Source organism: Diplotaxodon limnothrissa, linkage group LG4, assembly GCF_057381915.1.
Source record: "Diplotaxodon limnothrissa isolate DT_005_m linkage group LG4, D_limnothrissa_male_GT1.1, whole genome shotgun sequence".
NCBI lineage: Eukaryota > Metazoa > Chordata > Actinopteri > Cichliformes > Cichlidae > Diplotaxodon > Diplotaxodon limnothrissa.
This window is the reverse complement of record NC_140599.1, coordinates 9,404,618-9,430,178: the sequence shown is the minus strand read 5'-3', so window position 1 is coordinate 9,430,178 and position 25,561 is coordinate 9,404,618. Positions and strand designations below refer to the sequence as shown.

General features: G+C 43.9%; 3 protein-coding genes across 4 annotated transcripts in view; 2 read left to right on the top strand and 1 right to left on the bottom strand.

Annotated features, from left to right (window-relative positions):
• Positions 1-3,039, top strand: part of LOC146633254 (myosin-10-like) — a 68,930-nt gene extending 65,891 nt beyond the window's left edge. For both annotated transcript variants that reach the window (XM_085351418.1, XM_085351419.1), the window contains exons 38-42: positions 131-254; positions 691-899; positions 990-1,098; positions 1,205-1,377; positions 1,549-3,039. In XM_085351418.1, the coding sequence (XP_085207544.1) occupies positions 131-254; positions 691-899; positions 990-1,098; positions 1,205-1,377; positions 1,549-1,705 (772 nt within the window). In that variant the 3' untranslated portion in view covers positions 1,706-3,039. The remainder of the gene's footprint in view (positions 1-130; positions 255-690; positions 900-989; positions 1,099-1,204; positions 1,378-1,548) is intronic.
• A 2,070-nt stretch (positions 3,040-5,109) lies between these two features.
• LOC146633253 (serotonin N-acetyltransferase-like) lies at positions 5,110-6,172 on the top strand. Its single transcript, XM_085351420.1, has 3 exons — positions 5,110-5,263; positions 5,557-5,711; positions 5,804-6,172. The coding sequence occupies exons 1-3, from the start codon at positions 5,110-5,112 to the stop codon at positions 6,170-6,172; spliced, it is 678 nt and encodes a 225-aa protein (XP_085207546.1).
• Positions 6,173-12,531: 6,359 nt separating this feature from the next.
• Positions 12,532-25,448, bottom strand: LOC146633252 (envoplakin-like). Its single transcript, XM_085352085.1, has 22 exons — positions 25,408-25,448; positions 22,133-22,232; positions 21,787-21,941; positions 21,474-21,597; positions 21,246-21,377; positions 21,124-21,165; positions 20,864-21,025; positions 20,638-20,745; positions 20,449-20,544; positions 20,262-20,372; positions 19,434-19,580; positions 19,187-19,341; positions 18,997-19,094; positions 18,699-18,868; positions 18,427-18,605; positions 17,537-17,675; positions 17,240-17,433; positions 17,001-17,151; positions 16,809-16,892; positions 16,565-16,705; positions 16,194-16,286; positions 12,532-16,032 (listed from the first exon to the last, which is right to left on the bottom strand). Exons 1-22 carry the CDS (start codon positions 25,446-25,448, stop codon positions 12,532-12,534), a joined length of 6,123 nt encoding a protein of 2,040 aa, XP_085208211.1.
• Positions 25,449-25,561: the final 113 nt, after the last annotated feature.

Sequence of the window (25,561 nt, the reverse complement as noted above, 5' to 3'; positions counted from 1 at the left end):
AGTGCAAAAGTCAAAACAAATGACTCTCAAAAACCAAACCAATAATTTACAGAAAAACTAAAATGACCCTGACAGTCGTATTTCGGCTGCTCTGTTCATCGAGGACATCTTATTTTTCTCGTTGTGTCAGGACTGCTCTGATGGATGAGAAGAGAAGGCTGGAGGCTCGCATCGCCCAGCTGGAGGAGGAGCTGGAAGAGGAGCAGGGCAACATGGAGCTACTCAATGACCGCTTCAGAAAGACAACCATGCAGGTTTGATTTCATACCGCAATGTCAGTATGAGCGTATTCAGTGTCTTTAATCATCCGAGTCTTCATTGGACTAAAACATTTACTGAGCTCCAAGAAGCTGTAAGAATGTAAGAAAGATGGATGGGCCCTTGTTTCATTTCAGAGGTGTATCAGTTTGTCTTGAGTTGACTGCAGCTTTTTAAGGAAACGTAAAAAGCCAACAAATCCATGTGAAACCAAATATCAACTGATGTCATCTCCAAATGAAAATATCTGGGGGGGGTTTTGTCAACCTCAGTCTGGCAGCACTGATGAGGAGGGCAGGTTTTTACCCATCTCTGCTATCGGAGAGGAACCATAACCTGTGTCGTGCACCATCCCTGTCCACTTGGATTCTCTCTGTTTCTCCGTGACAATTTTTTTTTTTTTTTTACTCCACCTTTCTCGCCCTCCATCAGGTGGACACTCTGACTACAGAGCTGAGCGCAGAGCGCAGCACAGCCCAGAAAAGCGAAAATGCTCGCCAGCAACTGGAGCGTCAAAACAAGGAGCTGCGGGCCAAGCTGGGCGAGCTGGAGGGTTCTGTGAAGAACAGGTTCAAGGCCTCCATCACTGCCCTGGAGGCCAAAATAGCACAGCTGGAGGAACAGCTGGAGCAGGAGGCAAGGTAGGAATTTACTACACCGCTCTTCGTGCTCTAGCTAATGAACAAAACCAGTCAAAAAACTTTAAACGTGGAACATCTTCTCCACTCAAGGGAGCGAGCGGCAGCCAACAAGATCGTCAGAAGGACCGAGAAGAAGCTAAAAGAAGTCTGCATGCAAGTGGAGGATGAGCGTCGCCATGCCGACCAGTTTAAAGAGCAAGTATGTCTACTGCTGCTGTAAATAAGCTGCATTTATCACTCACTGCGCGTGTTCTCAGCTTCAGCTTAACAACAGCTCTATGTCTCGCGTCTCCGTGTGTGTGAAGGTGGAAAAGGCCAACTCCCGTATGAAGCAGCTGAAGCGGCAGCTGGAGGAGGCTGAAGAGGAGGCCACGAGGGCCAACGCTTCACGTAGGAAGCTGCAGAGAGAACTGGATGACGCCACCGAGGCCAGCGAGGGCCTGAGCCGTGAGGTCCACACTCTCAAGAACCGCCTCAGGTGAGGAGGGAGAAAGTGGCTGCAGTCACAGGATCCTCATTTACTTGATCTTTTTTTTTTTAAAGTGACATTGCTACTTTAACCATTTGTCGCTAACAGCAGCAGACATTTTCCATTTTAATTTGTGTCTTCCTGTTTTTTACCTCCTCTCTGCTCCTCTCCCTCTTACAGGCGTGGTGGCCCCATCACCTTCTCCTCCAGTCGCTCAGGCAGACGTCCGCTGCAGGTCGAGGGAACTTCTTCTTTGGACCTCCTGTCCGACGATGAGCTGGAAAACAAGATCACTGACAACAATGCCAATGAGACCCCAGCGCCACAAACAGAGTAGAAGAAAAGCCTTTACCCTCCCTCAGTCAGCCCTAACAGACACAGCGGGACTCTCACAGCTTAAACAGGGACCCTCTTCTGGCCACTTTAGCACATGAAGTCCAAAACATCCCCAGTTTGACTAGATTTCCCTCTTCAAACCACAGGCAGCATGACCTAAGCCATCCTGACTTTCCTTTTCAACCTTAGCAGACACCAGCAGTTGGACCCCCAATGCTCTCACCACCGCCCCACTAAAGACTGTAAGAAACGCCTTACTACTCCAGCTCTGTGCTCAGCTCCTCTAGTTGATTTTCTTCTGCTGGACCACCGTTTAGCTCACAGGTGTCGAACTCCAGGCCCCGAGGGCCAGTGTCCTGCAGGTTTTAGATGTTTCCTTGATCCAACACAGCTGGTTTAAATGGCTAAATTACCTCCTCAACATGTCCTGAAGTTCTCCAGAGGCCTGGTAATGAACTGATCACTTGATTCAGGTGTGTTGACCCAGGATGAGATCTAAAACCTGCAGGACACCGGCCCTCAAGGCCTGGAGTTCGACACCCCTGCTCAGAATGCTTCCAAATGCTAAAACGATAGCACTGCAATATTTGAAAGGAGCGCATCATAATGAAAACAGATGCTATTTTTTTTCACCGATCTACAATACATGCACCATGTGACTCAGTTTAGTTATATTAGTTATGAACTGGAACTGATATTGTTTGCTTTTCCAGTCCTATGCTAGGATTGCTTGCTTGCGTATGAGTATAAAATGTGAGTGTAAGCTGCTTCTTGCATTGGTTTCTCTTACGTTCGACAGTAGGTCAGTGTTGACTTGTAATTATTTGGCGTGAGCGCTAAATCGCACTCATGTCCTCTCGCTTCATTCTTCTTCTTCTGTGCCTTTTTTCGCTCTCTTTAAACTCTAAACCCATTTATGCCACATATACTGTTCATATATTGAAACATGCTTAATTTCATGAAGGTATTTTCATAAAGCAAAAATCATAAATTTACATTTGTAACAGATTATATTAGTGGAAACCTGATTTACTTTGGCGTGTATGTCCTCCTGCAGCGTGTATGTTGCCACGATGATTGATATGTCAGCCGTGTGGGGTTCTTTGTAGATGGGTGCTATGACTTTTCTTATCAGTAACTTTTATACTTTTTGAGTTATTAAGAGTTAAAAACAATCCAATAGACATCAACTGTATTTATATCTCTGCTATTGTATACGAGACAAACTCCATTCATATTTCAAAATGCTCAGTATTGCACATTGCTCAACTGTACCTTTGCTCATGACACGTACAGTTTATGAGTCTTTAGAAGTTCTATAATGCATTAAAGTCTATGGAGCCCAATACTCTCCTGGTTTCCTCAGCAGTCACTGATGTTTTTGTCTATTTTTTGTCTTTTGACTAAAGAGCATTTAGCTGAACTCAAAGATGAGATGCTACAGATGTCTTCTTCACTGCCAGAGGCATCAAACTTCTATTAGTTTGGGAGTCACACATAGCCCAGGAAAATAACTGCATAATAACTAATAACACATCCATGTTTTTATCTTACAGCTAATATAAAAACAAGAAGATTTACTTTCATGAACGATCTGTTTAAAGATCGGATGATAAACAGCTTTAGATGTCTCAAGAAAAGAAAAATGATGTGTCCGTTTTTCACCCTCCACTCATTGCTGTTAAGAACCTTGCCAGTGTTTCCTCAGTTTAACCAATTTACTTGTGTTTGGGGTGAGAACCTGTGAGGGTTGAGTGTTACAAAATACAGTCATGAACCAGTTCAAAGGTCAGATAAAAAGGGTGAATGCCAACGGAGATAACAGAGTTAACAGAACCAAAATGTATCTACGTTTTTAAGAAAAAGAAAGAAGAACATCGTGTGGTGAGTTTGTGAATGCTAGTTTGTAGTGACGGATCCTTAAAAAAAGAAAATCTAAACCAGAACAAACCCATACACACTTGCCTGCTGGGATCTTTTAACACAAAACCAGAAAGACAAAGAAGGTAAAGTATGATGAATGTCCTCAGAAAGCCAAAATGGGAGCACTTCTAACACTTCGGCAGCCCAGCAGAAGGTTTTTATAAAATTGTCTTGCTGATCTTACACCTTTTTTGTAAGCCCTCCAGTCCTAGAAGGTAATTTAATGTCAGTCCGTCTTTTTGAGCACAGGAACCTTTTTTAAAGTCACAGAAACCAAACTGTGAACACCAACAGTGTCCAGTAAGTTTACTCCAGTGCTGTACCTTAACAGTGTTTAAAGGGGATCCATTATGTTCTCAGTTATTTGGTTTTGAGGCTCTAATAAAGTGTCTTAGTAGTTCAACATAATCTTTATTTATCCCACACTGGGTGATAAGTTGCTTCCTCTCAGATCATCCTCTGTGTGAAACAAGTTCCTCCCGCTTTCATGCCAACTTTGTTCTGATTGGCTGCCCCTTGACAATGAACATTTGAACTAACATATGTGGACCATCCAATGCCAGGCATTGGATGCCATCCCCAGAGCAGCCTTCTCCCTCAGACGAGCTGAGACATTTCACCCCTAAACATTTTTAGGTGATTCAATCAACAGCCCAAACATAAAATTATGGAGCGTTGGGAACCACTTACATACAGTGCTTCCCTTTTTATCCAAAACACACTGTGGAGTCTGTGTGCGTGTGTGTGTGTTCAGTGAGAGAGGAGATAAAGTGCCTGTAATGCGCCGAGTTGTGGAAACAACTTCTGTAATCCTTCACCATGTGACTCATAGTAATAATCACTCCATAATGAAGAGAGCTGTGCAGCAGGTGAGACGCAAACAGAGAGACGCAGAGCTGCTTCAGCAGTCACTCCGCAAACTTAACGGACTTACACGTCAACACCTTCCGGTAAGTATCGCTCACAGCCTGGTTGTTGCTTTGGAAAGTGTACAAGTGATGGATGACAGAGGTTTGTTTCGTTATAATCTGCTTCTTATCAGACTTGACCGCACTGGATAGTTTGATCAAATGCAATAAAAGCACTTAAGCAAACTTTTACCACCTGCAGCTGCTCCAGGGGCATCATGGCTCCCTGTACACAAGCCAAGAAAAAAAAAAAGCCAGCAGTGGTGACTCAGTGAGTCATCAATCATTGTCTGTCGGTTTTAATGGTAAATACCAACAATGGCTTCTGTTGATTACAGGGTTCAGAAAATGGCCCTACACTGTTGTGACCTTTTTTTTATTCATTCATTGACAGCCAAAATATTCAAATGCAAATCAGCCTGTGAATCACAGCTAGGAGATCTGTTCTATAAATACGGATCCAAACCCCCCTGTTGTCCTCGCAGGGCCCGACAGAGGTGATCCTGCGAAGCAGGAAGGAGAGCAGGAGAGCGCAGAAACACTTTTTTCCGGGAGGAGAGCGCAGTGTCGTATAATGTCAGTTGTGGGCGCGCAGCCTTTCATCAAGCCAATGCAGTCCCCACCTTCAGTTTCGCCCGGTATCCAAAGGAGACACACGCTTCCCGCGAGTGAAGTCCGACCGCTCAACACGCAGGATGCCATAAGCGTCTTTGAAATCGAGCGAGAGGGTAAGTGATCCTTCCTGTGGGTCTTATGCTGACGCAGAAATCCGCTCTGGACTTTTTGCTGAGTGGAAATAATGATTTTGTTAAAGTGTGGTTTCATGTGGGGATTTGATTTATTTAACGAAGTCACGTGATGCATTTTCCTTTGGTGTATGAACTAAAGATGTCGTGATTGCTCCACAGTCGATTAATTGATCGATTTGGTCCGTTTAAATGTGTGCGTAAAAGTTGTGCCAAACCGCTATTGCGCACGGACCACCAATCTATCTCTCTCTCTCTCTCTCTCTCTCTCTCAGCATTTATCTCAGTGTCAGGTGAGTGCCCCCTCCACCTGGATGAAGTACGTCACTTCCTGACACTGTGTCCAGAGCTATCCATGGGCTGGTTTGAGGAGGGTCGGTTGGTGGCTTTTATCATCGGCTCTCTGTGGGACCAGGACAGGCTCACCACAGTAAGACATCCTGCATTTTTTTTCTCTCTCTGTCCTTTCACAGTTAAAAATCATCACTAATTATTAAACCTCCCATTTCCGCTCCCCTCCAGGAAGCGCTGACGCTCCACAAGCCCCGCGGCTCCACCGTGCACATCCACGTCTTGGCTGTCCATCGCACTTTCAGGCAGCAGGGCAAAGGTCCCATCCTCATGTGGCGCTACCTGCAGTATCTCCGCTGCCTGCCCAACGTGCGCCGAGCGGTGCTGATGTGCGAAGACTTCCTCATCCCCTTCTACCGCAAGTCGGGCTTCAAGGTGCTGGGGCGATGCGCCATCACCGTGGCCAACCTGACCTTCACCGAGATGTGGTACCCAATCAGCGGCCACGCGTACATGCGCCGCAACAGCGAAGCGATCCGCTTCCCTCAGCACCCCCTGACTGTGCCCCTGACAAAGACTGACGAACGCGTTGATGTATGAAGTGCTTACTGAGGGCCGAGCAGGCTGTCTTTAATCTAAGAGGAAGGAATTCAGTGTTGTTCTCTGTAGCATCTTTCAGGGTTTGTCTCAAGTTTCCAGCCGTTTCTCTGATTTGTTGGACTTTTGATCCCATGTGAAATGATTTTAATATGTATAATAAAACAAAGGATGTACTATATACTGTACTGTGACGTGTTATAAATATGCGAGAAGAGTCAAGTAGTGAGTAACTGGAGTTAAATGTCGCATTTGTGGTAGACTTTGCGCTTGGGTGTAAAGCTGTCTTCTGCTAAGCACCTTCCTGGGCTTCCTACAACTGTGGTCTGACGTCAGTAAACCGGGCTTTAGCAGCTCAGTCACAGCTCCACCATCCTCCAGCTCCTCCTCAGCTCCATTAGGGGGCTTTAGCTATTGTAACCACAGAGTGGGGATTAGTTAACCTGTAGGACCAATGACCTTTACCTAGAGAAGCACAAACAGAGCAGGTTGGCGTTAGTTGTGACGACAGTTTGACAAACCATGTAATTTTTTTTAAGTTCTTTTCTGTGACAGTGTTTCAATAAAATGTTTTATACTGTTTTTTAAGATGAAAAAGTTTCATTTTTAATGTAATTTGTTCTCTCAGACATTTGATATTCTCTTTGCCGTAAGATTGCACTAACCATAGCTTACACAAGCACCCACTGTCTTTAGCTGTCCCTGCACTCCATGCTGTAGACAGTGTGCTGTGCAGGTGAAGCTGTAATCCATGACACAGTCACCGACTCAGGTGTAATCCCCTAACGTACCAGGACGAGCTGCTCCCACCCCTCTGAAGGACAAACCTGGTAGTGGTCACCTCATAAATGACCCAGAACTGTCACATCAACACTACCTCAGAGTGGAAGTCTGAATGTAAGCGCATTTATGGATATTTCTTAAAAAGCTATGGGGAGAAAAATCATCACAGGATTAAAATTGCTCTCTCTTGGATGTGAGAGACGAGCTGGATTCTATCTTTACACTTTGTACCTTAAAGATCAGGTACTTATTTAGACCCCTGTATTTCCTACGTCATGAAGGCCAAACCTTAACCTCTGGTGATTTGGTACTTCCCTGTAATGGTCCAAAAATGATGATTATGGTCCAAAAGTAGGGAATTTGAATCTGCACCTGTAGCCACTAAACACAGAGGGATTTAAACTCATCAGAAATGGAAATAAAACTTTAAAACCATTAAAATATAATCCAACCATTTTCTTCCACTTACCCAGCTGCAGTCTGTCCGAGCTATCAGTGACCGAACACGGTTCAGTGGAATGTAAGTATGTGCATACAGTAGTTTTGTGAAGTATGAAGACATAATGACGCAAGACTCAGACTGTGAAAAATCAGTCAGTGCCTCTCATCTGATCACCTTAGGATCAGCTGGGGGTTTTTTTGTTAATTAGAAGAAGAAAAAATTGTAAATAAATGTAAAACTGATTGGGGTGCAGTTATACACTCAATAGTCTCTCCATTAGGTACACCTGATCAGCTGTGCGTTAATGCAAATATCTGATCAGCCAATCACATTGCAACATTTCAGTGCATTTAGGCGTGTAGACATTGACGAGGTGACCTGCTGAAGTTCAAACTGAGCATCTGAGTGAGAATGAACTGGGATTTAAGTAACTTTGAAGGTGGCATGGTTGTTGGTGCCAGGCAGGCTGGTCTGAGTGTTTCAGAAACTGCTCATCTGCTGGGATTTTCCAACACAGCCATCTGTAGGCTTTACAGAAAATGGTCTGAAGAAGAGAAAACATCCAGTGAGCAGTAGTGTTCTGGCTGAAAGGCGATGGTAAGCCAACTCATCTCCTGATTTATTACAACCACAGAAGAGCATCTCTCAGTGCACATTGAACATGGAGCTGCAGAAGAGCACACTGGGTGGTGCTTGTGCCAGCTAAATAGGAAACTAAGGCTACAATTAGTACAAGCTCACCAAATTGGACAATAGAAGAAGTTTTATTAGCTAGAGTCGGTTAAACATTGCCTGATCTGATGAGTCTCGATTTCTTCTGTGACATTCAGATAGTGGGTGTCAGAATTTGGCATAAACATTAGGGGTGCAACGATATTCGTATCGATATTGAACCGTTCGATACAGTGCTTTCGGTTCGGTACGCATATGTATGAACAATACAACATTTGTAATTTATTTTATCAATTTTCCTTCTGACTATGCTGTCTGTGTGGAGCGCTCAGTGAATCTGTGTTCGACTACTCCGCCTAGGCTGCACTGTCGAGCGCAGATCCACTGAGCGCTCAACACAGACAGCATAGTCAGAAGGAAGAGCGCAGGGCAAGCTAGCGAGACAGAAGTTAAGCTCTCCTTGCAACAGGCAAATTGACCCTCATTCAGATCTGGCGTTTGGAATTATTTTGGTTTTCATGTGACGTATGACCCTGAAGGTAAGCGAGTCATGGACTAAAGTAAAACAGTATGTTGGATGTGCCATGCAATGCTCAATTACATTGGTGTGAACTAGTGTGTTAGCGCAGTTAGCTCAGTTAGCTCGTTAACGTGTTGGCCGTCTAGCCCCATGCACGGAGCGATCGGCGGTAGCTCGTTAACCGAGATTTGCTGTGTTGTGGCGTTAAGGTCATTTCAACGAGATTAACCTGAAAGCACTACTGGGAACACAACGAATATGACTGCACATTTACACCGACATCATCCTAGTGCAAAGACAAAAAAAAAGCAAGCATGCTACTAACTTTAGCCGAGTCATTTAGACAGCTGTTAGCACATGATTCTCCTTATGCTGCTGAGAATATAGCCCAGAAGAAGTGGATAGTATAGCTTTTATTTTGGAAAGAGCCATTTCTCTGTAATAAACTCTCTTTTCCAAAGATGAGTGATTCCTCAATCAGATACAGGGCTCGCAATATCACTAGCCCGACATCCCGGGGCTAGCGATTTTTTCAGTCGGGCTACCAAAATCTATCTCTTCCCTGCCCGTCGGGCTATTGTAGGAAAAATATATGTCAATGCTTTTGCATTCTTTCAGAAATGTAGCTGGGTAATTATGTCATTGGCATCGGTGAGCCACTGTCAATATGTGACATATTGAAATGCGTTTGAATTTGCGCTTGTTTTTTTGCTTTCACTTTGCAATCGTGCGAACTGTGTATAGAGAGCGACAGCACTGATCTGTGAGTGATGATAATTTGTGCACCAATTCCTCTGACATCGTCTTATTAATCGTTAGCTTACTATGCAAACATGACAAGTGAAATCTCCCGCAGCAAGCTTAAACATGTGAGAGGTTGATCGCGCAGAGAATCGCTGAGCTTATGTGAGTGCGTGTGTAAAAGCATTTCAGTTCTGCTGAGCCAAATAAGACAGGTCAGGGTGAAGAAGTGACAGCCAAAGAAAAGCTTACCACAAAACGGAGAAGTTATGACAAATCAGACTATAAGGCAAAAAGAAAGTGCAGCTTTATGGTTTCATGGACAAAATAATTTCTGTGGCTGCAATATGACGAGCTAAATAACCAGGGCTGCACATAAGTGGTCCGCAGGTGCGCATTCGCTGTCAAAATAAAAAACACGCACAAGGGTTAGGGTTAGGGTTAAATTTAAAAACTGTACTTTTGAGTTAAAATATATATTTATAATTTTAATAAATGACAAATTAAAAATGCATGAACATTTTTTTGTATCGAAAAAATATCGAACCGTGACACCAAAGTATCGAACCGAACCGAACCGTGAATTTTGTGTATCGTTGCACCCCTAATAAACATGGGTCCATCCTACCTGGTATCAGGCGGATGCTGCTGGTGTAAAGGTGTCGGGGACATTTTCTTGGTTAACCATGGGTCTCGTAGCACCAAATGAGCATCATTTAAACATCACACCTACTAGAGTATTGTTGCTGACCATGTTCATTCCTGTATGACCGTAGTGTACCCATCCTCTGATGTCCCCCTCAGATTCAACCCATCTAACTTGTTGAATCTGTGCCGCAAAGAATTAAAGCAGTTCTGAAGGTAAAAGGCTGTCTGAGCAAAAGCCACCTACCTAATAAAGCAGCTGGTAAGTGAAAGTTTTGTCTCTCTCTTTTACTGTATAAAAATGCTCTCTTTAAATATGATTTTTTTTTTCCAGGAAACTGAACTATTTCAATTTGTGACTCCTTTTAAAAATCTTGTAGACTTTGGGAAGGATGATTAACTGAAAGAATGTGAAAAAATCTTTGATGCAATCATCCTTCCCAAAGTCTACAAGATTCTCAGTATCACAAGACTAAAATAAAACTTTCTGCCAGGAGGAAGAAACTCCCATCGAGCAAAATGTGCAAAGGTGCCAGCTGGCTGGAATCAGCCATAAGACAATATCGCTGCGAGCCAACTTCACTCTGCAGATTTCTGCTGGAAGAGAAAAATTTAACTGAAAGAATGTGAAAAAATCTTTGATGCAAATTTTTCTCTTCCAGCAGAAATCTGCAGAGTGAAGTTGGCTCGCAGCGATATTGTCTTATGGCTGATTCCAGCCAGCTGGCACCTTTGCACATTTTGCTCGATGGGAGTTTCTTCCTCCTGGCAGAAAGTTTTATTTTAGTCTTGTGATACTGAGGTCTTCATAAGGCCATGCATGCTGTTTATTTAAGGATTTGTCAGTGTGTGGATGACTGTGATGAGAACTCATATAGTTTGCAGCTTTATATTTAAATGCTTTCAGTAATGATCAATTTCAAGTAGCAACAATAGACTGAAAATTTGCTGCCTATATTTATTTAAAGAGTGCAAATACTGGACGGGCTGCCTGAATGAGAGCGCTCCAAATGGTAGCTGATATGTTGTTGGCATGATTGCAGGGCAGGCATATGTGAGGCTTTGCCGTCTTCATTCACAGAGTCCAAATCAATTCAGAGACCCATTGTCAATGTTTAACCGATAGCGCCGTAGTCTAGAATTATAACTGCAATAATCAAACAAAACAAAGAGGAGCTTCCAATTATCACATACGTCACTCGGGCAATAATCGGTGAGTCCAAAGGGACCACTTTTGCTGCTACGCACTAGTGATGCTGCCATATAGCAGGCTTTTTAATAGGCAGGCGGTTATTAGACACGCATTATGGGGTTAGACACAAAAACATCTGAAATCCACAATTTAACTCCAATTTTCACTTTGAAAAAATGAGAAATTACATCATTATGTGAGCCAACTACATTAAGTGAGATGACCCAACCAAATCAGGGGACATCCTTCATCCCCCCGGCTTTGGACACAGAATGGGGCTACTGCAGTCTCCAGACAGGCTCACGTGCAATAATCCCACAAAGTCCTTACAGTCACCGGGTAATCTGGCAGGCAGACATCCCAGCATGGAGGCCACACATTCCCAACACCGTTTTCTATCACCACCGCAGTGTTAGACCATAACCAATATCACAACTTAGGCCCATGTAGACAAATCAGCTTCTGCACGCTCCTTTGCTCATCGGCCTGGAGACGAGAAGGCGTGCACGTCGCTGGGGCAGTCTGTTATTAGACGCACGCCTCAACGAGTTCGACCTTGTTAACCTTAACGCACTACAGTGCTCTTATGTGACTCATGTTTAATCTGTATCCGTAATCCACCATTTCCAAACATATGACTCGCTGGGGTTGGCAGCTTTGTACAACTATTTTCATGAGAGGGGTATTTGTAGTTGCAACACAAGCGTCACTTATGAAGAACACTGTTTCTGGTAATGCCAGATTCCTCATATTAATGTTGAAAACTAGGAGTCCGCGGTCATCATGGACTGTATATAAAACATGGACAAAGCTGGCAAACTAAAAAGTGAAGGCCGGAGAACTGGAGAAGTGGCTTGAACCTGCAATGTCCAGCAGGGGGCAGCAAATGCAGCTGCATAAAGTTGTACAGAAGTCTGCTTTATGACCTGAGTAAACGCTTTCCAGATGAGTTTATAGGTTCTATTGCTACTTTCAGATCATACCGACTCAGTTCTGCAGCACTTTGATGTCCAGGTTACACCCGTGACTGGTCAAAAGCCTATCACAGGCTGCAGCTGGTTGTATTTTAAATAACAAGGCAGAAAAAAAATCAAAGTGAAGCATTTTAATAAGCCCCTATGCAGCACATACATAACAAAAAATAACTGTTTTCACAGCAGACCAACAATAGAACTGGAAAAAATGAAACAGATAAAAGTGTGCAGCTCTACCAGACACTTTTTTTTCAGTGTTTTCAAAACATATGAACACCTGTCTTTCTCTTTTTCTTTCCCCCCTAAATATGTTAAATAGACTTTTCATGCACCCTCTAGCACCACAGTCTGTAGAAAATTAAATCTTTAGCTAAATTTAGACTTTAAAACTTCCTAGAAACGGAAGTTTGAGTATGATGGAGCATTGGCAACGTCAGTGGAGGTTGCAGGAAGAAGCAAGAGGCCTGTGCTGAAATCTTTTCTACACAGATCCATCGCCTGTTTGTATGATATCTTCCCTTTACTGATGGGGTCCACCAGCTCCTTTGTGTGGGAAGCCTCATCTTGCAGATCTTTTGCCGTTGTGCTGTCAATCAGACCGGTGGCGAGAGCTTCCTTGATAGTGAGGCGGCCTGCTTTGGTGGGATCTACCAACCCGCCGGTCAAATACTGCGCCTCTAAGTACCTCCTGGCATTTTCTTGGGGAATGAACCCTTTCTGTGCTGCCTGTCCTACAGCGAGACGCTGTTTGGTCACAGGATCCTCGACTCCGGTGAAGGCCTTCTGGGCATTCAGAAGCTTATACTTTTGGTTTGTGTCAATGAGGCCCTGTTCAGCTGCTTTGTGGACAGACAGCTTGTCCTTTTTGCCCAGATCAACTATTCCACCGGTGGCTGCTTGTGCCTCCAGCAGCTTTAGAGCAGTGTCGGCATCAGTGAGACCGCGGGTGAGGGCACTTCTCACAGACATGCGGCTTTCGGTGGTGGTGTCAAAAATGCCAGAGATTGGGAAAAACTCATCACCTGGTAAAGCGCTGAGGTTGGTCAGACTGCCGAGACTGCCGCTGTATTGAGTGTTCAGGTTAGTGTAGGAGGACCTCAGAGATGAAGACATGGAGCTCAAGGGAGAGGTTGAGATGGGTTTGGTAGGAGCGGTTGGGATTGTTTTGGTGGGAGATTTTGGCATTAATGGAGGAACGTAGGGCTTGCTTCTTTCGCCTGCAACGAGGAGAGCAAACTCAGAAATGGGCATTTTCCCTTCCTTGTAGCGGCTCACGTCACGTTGAGTCAAACGGCCCTCCCTCAGAGCATCCCTCACAGAGTACTGATTCCCACTTTTTCGATCGTGCAAAATGATTGTATCTCCACCTGGACCAGTTGAAGTGATTTCCTCCCAGTCACACTCCAGCTCTGACAGTTTGATGTACTGGTTTCGATCGATTAGTCCCTGTAAGTAGGCATCGTAGGGTGACAGATCTTTACCAGTTTCTGGATCCAAGATGGTGATCTTGGTGGAAAGATTTGCCTCTCTGGTTTTAGTCTCAGAATGGTCCTCATGCTTTATTTTGTCCAGCATCTCGATGATGAGTTTGTCTTTCTCGTGTATTTTGTCCTTCTCTTTTAGGATCTCTTTTTCAAGCCTCTGTATTTCAGAGGACGTCTTAAGACTTCTCTGCCGCACCGTCAGGTTCCTCTCACTCATCAACTTGGACTGTTGCTGGAAGGTGATGCTGATACTCTGTCTTTGGGACTCTAAGGTTTTGAACTGCTTCAGGAGATCTTCCTTATCTCTCTGCAGAGCATCTCTGATGGAAATGAGAGTGGTCTCCTCCTGAGAAGTCACAGACCTTGACGTCTGCAGATGGGTCATTTTGAGGTGCGTGCTTTGAATGTTATCTTCTTGGTTCCGCCTGAGATTTCTCTCCTTTGTTACTAGCTCTCTGAGTTGTTCCCTTTCAGCTTCAACTGCTGGGTCTTTCTCCACACGGACAACTTCTCGGTAAACAACCTTCTCAATCGATTTTTCCTTTTGCAGAGTTTCAAGCTTGAGCTTTATGTTGCGGATTTCTCTCTCTAAACGATTGATTTCATTGCCCTCTGTCTCCAAGTTGTCATGTATACTACCAATAAGTTTGTCCAGCTGAGGATCCTTCTCCACTTTCAAGACCTCCTCGACAATTATTCTTTCCTCAATGGGTGGTGGGGTATTCTCCAGTTCAAGAATACGAGCTTTGATATGTCTCAGCTCTGACTCTACTTGGATCTTCTTCTGACGATCATCCAGCTGAGCCAGCATAATCTCTTTATCTTGAATCAGAGCTCTGAGTTGTCGGACTTCCAGTTCAAGTTTTCTGCGGGTTTTCGTTTCATCATCCAGTTTCTTGTTTAATTTCTCATGCTCCAGGATCTGCTTAGGGTCCTTCTGAAGCCGAACCACTTCTTGTGTTAGAATTTTCTCCTGTGGCTTCTGCCTTTCAAGGGTGATGTGTTGGTTCTGCAGGTCAAAGAGACATTCCTCTAAAGATCGGCGCTGCTGAATCTCTTCTCTGAGGTTCCGTCGAAGCCTGTCAGCTTCTTTCTCCAGAAGAGGATCATTCTCATATTTAATGACTTCTTTATTCACTAGCTGTGTCTCCACTTTAGTTTTTTCAGCTTTCAGCTCATCCCTTTCTTTGCGCAGGTGGGTCAGAAGCTCTATGGTGGTGTCATAGTTGACTTGCAGACGGTTCATTTGGTTGTTTAGTCTTTGTAATTCCCTGATGACTTCTGGACTCTTTTCTTCTTTGATCACCTCTTGGGTCACCTCCTTGTACTCCACCTTGGGCTTCTGAGCCCGCAGTGTAACCAGAGTTTTTGTCACTGTGTCAATTTCTTTCTCCGTGTCCGTGCGGTTTTGGCTTGAATCCTGCAGCTCTTTTCTCAGACGTATCATCTCGACCTCTGTCTCAGGATCGACTCTGTAAATCTCGTTGATGATTTCCTTCACCTCCACCTTTGGCCTGAGATTCTCCAGTTCACTGTAACGTAACTGAAGGGTGGTCAGGTCTTTCATCAAGATAACGTTTTCATCCTTCTCTTCTTCCAAAGTCATCTGCAGCTTGTTTGACTCTTCAACCGTTTCCGGATCTTGTCGTACCTGGCTCACAACCTTCGTAATAACCTTGGGCTGGATGGTGGGGATGACCCTCTCCAGTGTGTTTATTTGGCTCCTTGTGCTAAAAATGTGATCATTGAGGGCCTTGCATCGGTACTCCTCCTCTGCAATATCACTCTGGAACAGAAGAACAGCTTTCAGCATCTCTGGATCTTTCTCAAGTCTCACCACTTCCTTTTTAACAACTTTCTCTATGATTTTTGGTTTCTGCTGAGCCAAAACGGTTATCTCTTTTTTCACTTGAACTGCCTCTGTGTTCCTCGTTTGGAGTTCCAGGCGCAACCTCTGTATCTCGTCTCGAAGCTTAGCTGCTTCTTTATCAAGCTGGGGGTCCTTCTCGTATTCGGTGAGGATCTTAGTCACTAGTTTAGGCTCGACTTTGGTTAGCTGCAGCTCCAGTTTGATAATCTTCTCATTGTTGATTTCAATCTCTGTTTTGGTGCCTGACCTTTTCAGTTCTTCATCCTCGATCCGACTTTTCAGCGACTTCAGTTCCATCTCCAGTTTGGGATCGCGGTAATATTGTACCACCTCCTTCTCCTCCAACCTCTCCACTCCTCTCCTGTTCTTCAGAGACATAAACCTCTTGCGGTATGTATCCAGGTTGTTTTCAGCATGAAGACGCCTGTTGACCTCCTCACTTAATTCCTTTTTCAGACTATCGCTTTGCTCCTGGTCTTTCATTTGGCTCTGGAGCTGCAGCTGCTGAGTGACAGCCACCTGACTGATTTTCTCTTCATTCTGCACATAAATAAAAGGACACAAAGGAGGTCAGAGAAGGCAGGTGAGGTGAGGTGGTGAGTATTATTTAATGTAAAAAAACAGAAAACAAAAAACACAGACACACAGTGAAATAACAACAACAATGCTGCTGGGTTTATTTTGATTCCATGATATCCTACCATAGCCATGATGTTCTTTGTTGTACCCAACTGATTTAGTAGCTGGTTGTTCTCTGCAGACACCTCAGCGAAGTGGTTCAACAGATCTTTCTCCTGTAGTAAAAGAAGAAGATTCTTATTTCCATCTACAATAATTTAAAATTTGGTTATACAGAAATGGCAAGACCGCAACAGAGAAAAAAGCAGGGAACTGTGAATTATGACAGTAAATAAGTCAAATACAGCATGACAAAAAGGTGGGTTGCAAAGCTGCTTGCAGAGTCACTTATTGACTCTGTTGAGCCAATGGTGTGCTTGAAGTAATGATTGACAAAGAAAAATATCTTTTTGTAGCTACTTTATTGTCTTTGTGTAGCTGTGTGAAACCATACCGTTCTCTGTATCGCCTGAGACAGAGTTGAAGTTTGACGTTTCAGTGAAACTGGTTCCTCGTCAACGTCTTCTTCACTCTCGTCAGCACCATCATCATCCGTCAGAATGGCACTGTAAGTGTTTGACTTGATCTCATAGTCCTGAAAAGAAATAGAAATACATTTAAGAATGGCATCATTTTGAGGCTATGCCTAATATACAGTAAATATTTCGCTAGGTTTAGGTCTTCTTCTCAGAACTCACATTTAAGACATTTTGCAGATTGCGGGAAAGGTCCTTGACGCGGTTAAGATCACCTGACTTCTTCTTGATGTCCTCTACCACTCTCTAAAAAATAACCAAAAGCAGACTTGAGCTATTTTATTTATAGACATCAGAGTCTTGTTAATGCATGTAAATAAAATGAAAATTACAAAACAAAATACTTCCACTCACCTTCTGAGAATTCTCCTTGCTTGTAATTTGTGCCACTCCGTCCGTAGGTTTGATCTTATTATCTGGCAAATTGACCAAGAAGAAGTCCAGCGACTGAACGGCACTCTGGAAATCCTGGTTTTTATTGACTGCTTGCTGCACAAGAGCAGACCTAAAGCAAAAACATACACGCGAGTTACAACAACACCCATGTGCAATGGTTACCACAATGCCTGATTTTGTCTTTACTTTTCTCTCACCTCTCCTGAAGCTGGCTATTGACCCTTGTGTAACGGTTTTTCAGGTTCTTCACCTGGTCCTCCTGGCGGCGGATGTCGGGACAATACTCATTGAGATTCTGTTGCAGAGAGTTGCACGCTTGCTCTGTCAGGTCCAATTCTTTGCCTAATTTCTTCAGCTCATCTTTCTTTGAGGCCACATCTTTACTCATTGCCTGTTTGACAACATAACGACAAAGAAAAGGCATGAGAAAAGACACATTTGCACGATTCCAGTTATCTATATTGTTGTGTACGTTTTAGATTTATTTACAACACCTGAAGCTTCTGGTTGCGGCTCTGAAGAGAGTTTGGTTGGTCAAGAATGGTGCCGTCTTTAGCCAGTTCTTTCTCAAACCCAGAGACAACGCCCTCTACGTTCTTTATCTCTTTCTCCAAGTACATGGAAGCTGTTGCTCTGATGAAAGCAGAGAAGTAGCAAAGTTAAATAAAATAAAGAAAACGCCACAAGAACACGCACATAGATATGCTACTCTACTATATCTGAACTGACACGTTGCTAAATGCTCAATTTAATGGTAAAATCCATTGAAACAATTGGCTATTTTTGTCCACTGTTTACCACAGCTGTCAATGTTGGGTGAGATGTGTCCATCTTTATTTACTACAGAGGCTGTAAAACCTTTTGAAATAAATCCAATACAGGTCATTCAGTCAGAGAAGTTCACTTCTGACTGTTGTCTCTTTCTTTATGTTTCTGGGGTGAAGGGGACCCCTCCTCTGTCAATAAAACATGTGCATGATGCCTTTTATCTTGAGTCTAAAGGTCCAAGAACGGACTGAAATGTCCATCCACAGCACGCGAACGCCTACAAATTCTCTTCTCCTCCACCTCTGGTGTAATCCATATGTAGCCGGTCTCTAGCCACATATATAAAACACGATCAGGTGGAAGGGAGATAATTGTATTCAATTATGGTGGGGGAACATGACGGTTTCCACAAACCTGCTTATTTTTAATGGCTTAATTATACGTTTATGACGTATCATTTTTCATTCAAGGCATAATTACACGCTAGTCTATGTATATTTATGAGTGAACTAGGCTTTTTTTCTATTAAAACACTTCCATTATAATGACTGCACTTTAAGGAAGATTTCATTCTAGATTTGAGATTTTATTTAGAATTTCATTCTAATGTTCGTACTTTTTATTATAAAGGTCGATGAGAGCATTGATGTCATCAAACTTTTTGTTGGTGGCGCTGAGTTTAGGTGGTAGGGCAGAGGCGGTGGGACCCAGAGGTTTCTTAGCCAGAATAGGATCCACTTCTCTCTGGATGGCAGATTTCTCTGACTCTAGCTTCTTCACAGCGAGAGCCAATTTCTGGAGGGCAAAGGAACACGTTTAGATAGGACATAATTCAATTACGTTGTGACCTGCGTGGTGCCATTGAAGTATAATGCTCGTCATGTTTACCTCATGCTCTTGCAATCTGTTTGCCAGGTCCTGAGTTGGGTTACGGTTGTCTAACGGGGTCCTCGCTCGCCTCAGGATCTCCTTTTCCAGCGCCTCCAGGGCTTTATTGATTTTGCCTAATTCACTGAGGAGCTCTGCAACTCTGGGATTCTCTGGACTTTTAACAGCAACTGAGGAGAAAGGAAAACGGCTCTACAATGAAAAGACAGACTAGCCCAATCGTTTCAGAAAAGACTTCTGTCCTGGTCTGAAAGTCCAAGGAGATGAGAAGAAGTGAAGTGACTGCTTTTGTTCTCACCTCTTTTCTGAGTCTGAATCACTTCTACAGCAGGGCTCTTTAAGGAGGCTATGAGAGCAGATCTACGACGCTTTAGATCAGCCAGCTGTCTGTCCAGACTGAACACACACACACACAGTGCTGGTTTAAAATCAGCTTCAGGTTGAATTATAATCACCAATAAAGTATGCTGAAGGAGTCGTGATTATACCTATTCACTGTCTCCAAGGCCTCAGGATCGGGTGGTGGGATCATAAAACATGCTGCAGAGAGGGTTTTGGTTTTCCCACTGCTGTCCTGAAGCTTCCAGTTGTTATTATCAGAGCTGGACTTCAGGGTTAGCTTCTCACCACGTCGTACGGCACCCTAAAACAGATAGAGAAGGAAAGAGTAATCCCTAAATTTACTATCTCCAACATAAGGTGGCTGCCTGTAAATGACAGCTGTTGACATCGTACCTCTTCATCGATCCAGTCACACAGGGATATTACAGTGGTCGGTTTGCTGAGCTGCATTCTGCGCAACTTCAGAGGCACGACGCTATCGCTAAGTTCCCTGAGGGCAGCCAGGCGCTGCTCATTCCTCTTCACTGCTGGTTCATCTCCCTGAAAGTGAATTTCAAAACAGTTTCAAAGTAGTTTCCATGTTTTCCCACTGTTCAAGTAGTTAGAGGTACAAACTGATTCCTTGAGTATATCCTTAAATGGGGACAATGGGTTTATTTTGCACCATAACACAACAAAGTCACCATTGTTCAGCAAGGAAATGAACACTTTAATGAGCAGAATTAAGTATAAAGTATAAAGTCAATAAAGGCCGAACTGGTGGTTCTAAATGGGCCAAAGGTGCGAATGGTTATCTGTACACAGTATTATTAGGAGGAGACAGACATTTGAACTTTGTCATAAATCCCACACACTTAACAACTACAGTAGCACTGCTGTAATAACCATTTTAACATCCCTGATCTTGAACATTGGCCTAAAATCATTCCTTTCTACGGCAGTCTCAGTCATCACAGCAGTTTGTTGTTGTTACAGTCCAGCTGAGTCTCCTAATTTCATGGGTATGGAAGTCTGTGCATTTAAAATTGTAACAGACTGAATTCCCAAACTGTTGTCTGGTTTGGTTTGGTGTTAATTTTTGGTAGAATTTTCCATGTACCACCTTTGACTAGTTGTCGGTCCCTCTTGTGTCAGCCATGAAAACATGGCCTTTCTATGCTTGTTAAGACTCCTAGAAGTTGCACAGAAATCACAACATATTTTTAAAAAACTGTGTCTTACCTCGAGTGCCAACAGGATCTCGGGGTTCGTCTTGTTCTCCATGGACTTTGAGTCCAGAGTCGAGCTGAGTCTCTCCAGAGATTCTGACAACCTTTCTGCATCCAATTGGAACTGCATTGAACAGTCAGCTGTTAGCAGCAGGCTCTTAGTCAACTGGAAACTTTTAATTTTCCTCACAGCTCTTTACCTTTTTGTAGTTGTCAATATTGTCCAGGTGTACTTCCTGTGCCAGACACAGGTTGAGAAAGGCTTGCCATTCAGCTTGTACCGTATCTCTGTGTGCCTGACAACGACATCAACGATCATGTTTAATTAATGCTACAACCATACAGCCATACGGGACAGTAGGATGATTTATCACAGATGTAAAATGTACTTTTATGGTTGGGCTGCCGGGGTGTTTCATCTTAATGAGGTTATCTCCTTCCTCCTGCAGCTGGTTGACTTCTTGCTCGTGTGCTAACAGTCCGTTAGCTTTGAATTTCTGTGCAAAAATGAAACGTGCAAGTGCTCAATTCAAAGTTGCCTTTGCACCGATAAAATCACAAACTGGGACTTTAACTAATAATAATCACTCAGCATGCGTGATGCTGGATTCTCACCTCATACTCCATGCGGACGCTCGGCGGGTCAACCATGCGATCACTCCAGTCTCTCTGGAGGATCCTATCCTGCTGGTTCGACAGGTAGATCAGCTCCTTGCTGCAGCTTTGCATGTACTCGTATAAAGAAGCCAGGTGGTTGCGCCGTCGCTCGGAGCTCTCCTGCAGAACACGCAAGGTGCAAACAACATATGAACACCACACACAACACTCCTCAAGTTTAACTCCAAGTGGCAAATTTACTAATTAAATCGACTTACAAAAAGTTCAGCATATTTCTCTTTGACGGCAGCGTACTGCTCCTGTGAACAAACAAGAAGCACGTTAATGATCCATCTTGCACGCAGGAACTGTACATACATGTGAAGCTTTGCTCTGCTACCTGTGAGAGGGTAGTGCTGGGCTTCAGCTGGTCTTGATAGGCCTTGATCTCCTGATGGCGAAGGTTATGAGCTGCTATCTGCCTCTCTACATCAGAAAGCTTAGGGCCGTATGCCTCCGCTCTCAGCTGTTTCTGTGAAACACAACAGAGAACCATTCAAGATTCAAGCGGCTACTAAAAATCTCTGAAGGACTTTAAGGTTGCAGAAATTTTGGTCGTTCAACTGACCAGCCTCTCATCAAACAGAGGACCCCAGCCAATCTTTTGGGTCAGGTCCACATCTTGTACCGATTCGTACACTTCCCTGAAGGTAGCACAGTCCTTGGCCCAGCGATAGTGGAGATTTACCACACTGAGAGACAAAATGTTTAAGTTAGAAGTGAGAAGATGGGTGGAGAGCAAGGAAAGGGATTGTGGAAATGATTGTTTGTGGCGAGTGTGCCTCCGTGGCATGTAACAGATCAAGTTCTGTCTGCTTGGCATGCATGCTAGCGTTTGTGCGTGTTTGAATTTTGGCCATGACACCCCTAAACACACTCACTCCTTCTCAATCTCTTTAGCCTGAGGGTGTTGAAGCTTCTTGGCTCCGCCCACGTCCATGAAAAGATCCTTGAGCAGTTCCTCGGCCTGGGCCAGGTTGTCTGCATTCTCCTTCTTGTGGAGCAGTTGCTCGTTATTCCCCTTTCGCTCTTTGTCCTGCACAGGAGAACCGCAAATGCAACAAAGTAGCTTTTTTTTAAAAAAAATCTCTAGATTTTTTTGCTAAACTTCTTGTGGAAAGGAAGTGCCTCAGAGATTCACTTTAACACTTATGGCAGAATGATAAGTTAAGTAAAGGAAATGCTGGCATACAGTGCCTCCACCTATGATTCATCAGGACTTCTTACCACAGCCAGCAGTTTCTCTGCTTGCAGGATATTCTTCTCCACTTGGTCTGCATTCTTTTGCATGCGAGAAATCAGCACAGCCAGTTCTTGGGCCTGAGTCCTGGGTAGGAACAGAGACAGATGATGGTGAAAATGCTCCCAATTAATCACTATCCTTATCTCCTCTGATTGGGTGTGCCTCATAAATACAAGTGGGCGTGTCTGGAGACGAGTTCCTGCCCCAAGTGGAGGAGTTCAAGTATCTCGGGGTCTTGTTCGCGAGTGATGGGAGAAGGGAGCTGGAGATCGACAGACGGATTGGGGCTGCAGCCGCAGTGATGCGGACACTGCACCGGTCCATCATGGTGAAGAGAGAGCTGAGTGTAAAAGCGAAGCTCTCAATTTACCGGTCGACCTATGTCCCTACCCTCACCTATGGTCACGAACTGTGGGTAGTGACCGAAAGAACAAGATCGCGGATACAAGCGGCGGAAATGAGCTTCCTCCGAAGGGTGGCTGGCCTCTCCCTTAGAGATAGGGTGAGAAGTTCAGCCATCTGGGAGGGGCTCAGAGTAGAGCCACTGCTCCTCCACATCGAAAGGAGCCAGCTGAGGTGGTTCGGGCATCTGACAAGGATGCCTCCTGGGCGCCTCTTGGGTGAGGTGTTCCAGGCATGTCCCACCAGGAGGAGGCCCCGGGGCAGACCCAGGACACGCTAGAGAGATTATATCTCCCGGCTGGCCTGGGAACGCCTTGTGTTCCCCCAGACAAGCTAGAGGAGGTGGCTGGGGGGTCTGGGCTTCTCTGCTTAGGCTGCTGCCCCCACGACCCAGCCCCGGATAAAGTGGAAGAAGATGGATGGATGGATGTGTCTGGAGAGGATATCCCTTCTCTGGTGCATCATACAGAGCCAAGAGTTTAAAACAAACCCTGCCACATATGCTGACTTTACTTTAGTCAATTTAACATGAGCATCCATTATTTTAAATCTGTGACAGAAAATAATGAAAAGCATAAAAGCCCAGTTTAAATATTTCCAGATGAACATGAAGAAAAAGAACATCCTAATTGTGAAAGTGGTTAAAGCTAAATGATGGTGTTATTTACCTTTCACACAAAGAAATCTGTTCAGCTGTGAACATAAAAACCAGCTCGGTGGCTCTTCGTGTTTCTTCACTTTAATGTCACTCATCAAACACTTTCCACGCAGCTCTTTGTTCTCATTAAATGTGTTTTTTTCTGTCATTCCTTCTTGGCTGTAGTATGAAAGACAACTATGTATCCTGACACACCCCAGATGAGGGGACGCACATTGCAGGGTAGAGGGGAGTGTCCCCCTGTCGCCTCCCTTTAGCAGTCAGGAATGCTGTCTGTGATGAGCTCAGACATCCCTGTTGCACCTTTAATCATATGATTAACCATTGATTGACATTTGTAGTCAGACATGATGGCTTCCAAAGGAGCACTGATGCAGGAGGGTAAGATCTAGGAGGGTGTTGTTTTCATGTCTTGCAGGGTAAAAAGGGTTTGGATTAATTTGCTCTGTCACGTCTTTAATCTATATTTAATTCATGTAGTAAAAAGAAGAGCAATTTCAACAGTGTGTGTCAATTTTTATTTTTTATTTTTTTTGGGGGGGTGGGGGGGTGATTTTTCTTGGCCAGTGCTTGACAGCCCTGCCATAGCTGCTCGCTTTATATTAAAAAGCGCTTCATATTTCATGGTTTCTTTTGATTATTTTATTATATTTGAAATTAGTAAGAATTAGTAAGAATTTATCCCTTTTTGTTTTTAAATTGCCAGCTCTTTATCAAATAGGGTACGTAGTTATGTTATTGGTCCATGATTAAAATAAATAAACTGCAGTCCTGTTTAAAACAGCCACAGCTTAATTAACACTTGTCTTAACTAAAATTACATAAATATATACAACAACGATTTCATATAAAATAGTATTTTAAAATGTCAATTTTTTGCACTATAAAGTAAACTATAAATGTGTGTGTGTGTGTGTGTGTGTGTGTGTGTGTGTGTGTGTGTGTGTGTAATTAAATGACACACACATTTTCATTTCACAATTTGTAATTCTGACGTACTTTTAGGGAAAAACAGGATATAAATAGAATACTTCCTCGAGCACTGATTTCTCCTTTACTCAAACTGATTTTTACTACAAACATCTAAGATGCGGGTCACGTGCTTCATTCCTGAGAACCGCAGAAGAAATACGCAGCGCTGCTGGAGCTCGTGACCCCCATGAATCGCGAATGTTCAGCTCTGTGCATCAGAAATGATGTGAATGCCCACAACACAATTCAATTAAGTTTTATTTATATAGTGCCAAATCAAATCACCAGTCACCTCTACAAGGTAAAGACCCTAAAATAGCACAGACAAAATCCAGATAATCAGACAACCCCCTTGATGACCAGGAACCTCCAGCACGACCATGGTTAGGGGAGGAAGACAAGGACAGAAGACGATGAAAATGCACAGTGGTGTATAAACTCAGTGCATCATGGGACGCGCCCACCACCCTGAGCCTGTCGCAGGCATGCAGGCGGAATAAACATTCACTTCATTCAGGTACAAGTGTCACTGCGCTGATTATGAAAGCAGCAGGAAAACCCTGCCCTGCCGCTCCTTCATGCCTTCTTTCCAGTCACACTTTCAAGTCTTTGGTTTCAGGTCACGCCCCACTGTAACAGTATGAGTGTGTTTGCCTGTGTCCCCTCACACCAGGATGAGATAAAACCCCTGCTTAATCGCTTCAAGAGTCCACACATTTAACATCGTCAGGAGTCAACTCACTTTTCCCCCTCGAACAACTGCAAAGCAAGTACTGCAAGCTGCACACTATACACGCTGTCGGATGAAACGACAGGGACGTTGTTGACATATCGGCTGAGTGAGTCAGAACTTCAGCCTATTGAGTGGCACCAGAAATGGATAAAGTGAGTCAGTGAACTCTGGTGATACACCCCTTGGGCAAAGAAACAATTAAAAATGTGTGTGGTTAAGTGAAGGAGTTGGGCGAGGTGACAAACAAACTGACTTTAAAGTTAGTGACATGGAGACGAGAATGAATGAGACAGAAAGTCTGTTTGCACGTAAAAACACAGGCTGTACTTTAACACTCAGTGTGATTGTCGGGGGAAAGTGAAACAGCCTGTGCAAACATAAATGGGATCATGGCACAAAAAAAACACCATCAGGCATTTAAAAGAGAGAAACCAAGACAATACAGTAACACACACAGACAGAGGGAGAGAGAGAGAGAGTAAATCCCAACTCACTTGTTTAACTTCACAGTGCTGGGATCCTGTTTCTTCGACATCTTGGGACGTCGCTTGTGTGTATAATCTGAGTCCAAGTGTATTTCTTCCTAACGCTCTCTTCTTCCTCTTGCTCCCTTCTTGCCTCCCGTGGCGTCTCCCTCTCAGTTAAGGG

What these genes read in the sequence shown, in the direction of transcription:
- LOC146633253 (XM_085351420.1), top strand. Translation starts at nt 5,110, where the DNA reads ATGTCAGTTGTGGGCGCGCAGCCTTTCATCAAGCCAATGCAGTCCCCA. An exon ending in CTTTGAAATCGAGCGAGAGG is followed by an intron (nt 5,264 to 5,556) that starts GTAAGTGATCCT and finishes TCTCTCTCTCAG; the next exon opens with CATTTATCTCAGTGTCAGGT. An exon ending in ACCAGGACAGGCTCACCACA is followed by an intron (nt 5,712 to 5,803) that starts GTAAGACATCCT and finishes GCTCCCCTCCAG; the next exon opens with GAAGCGCTGACGCTCCACAA.
- LOC146633252 (XM_085352085.1), bottom strand. Translation starts at nt 25,448, where the DNA reads ATGTCGAAGAAACAGGATCCCAGCACTGTGAAGTTAAACAA. An exon ending in GCGTCCGCATGGAGTATGAG is followed by an intron (nt 20,746 to 20,863) that starts GTGAGAATCCAG and finishes ATTTTTGCACAG; the next exon opens with AAATTCAAAGCTAACGGACT. An exon ending in GATTCAGACTCAGAAAAGAG is followed by an intron (nt 18,869 to 18,996) that starts GTGAGAACAAAA and finishes CTTTCTCCTCAG; the next exon opens with TTGCTGTTAAAAGTCCAGAG.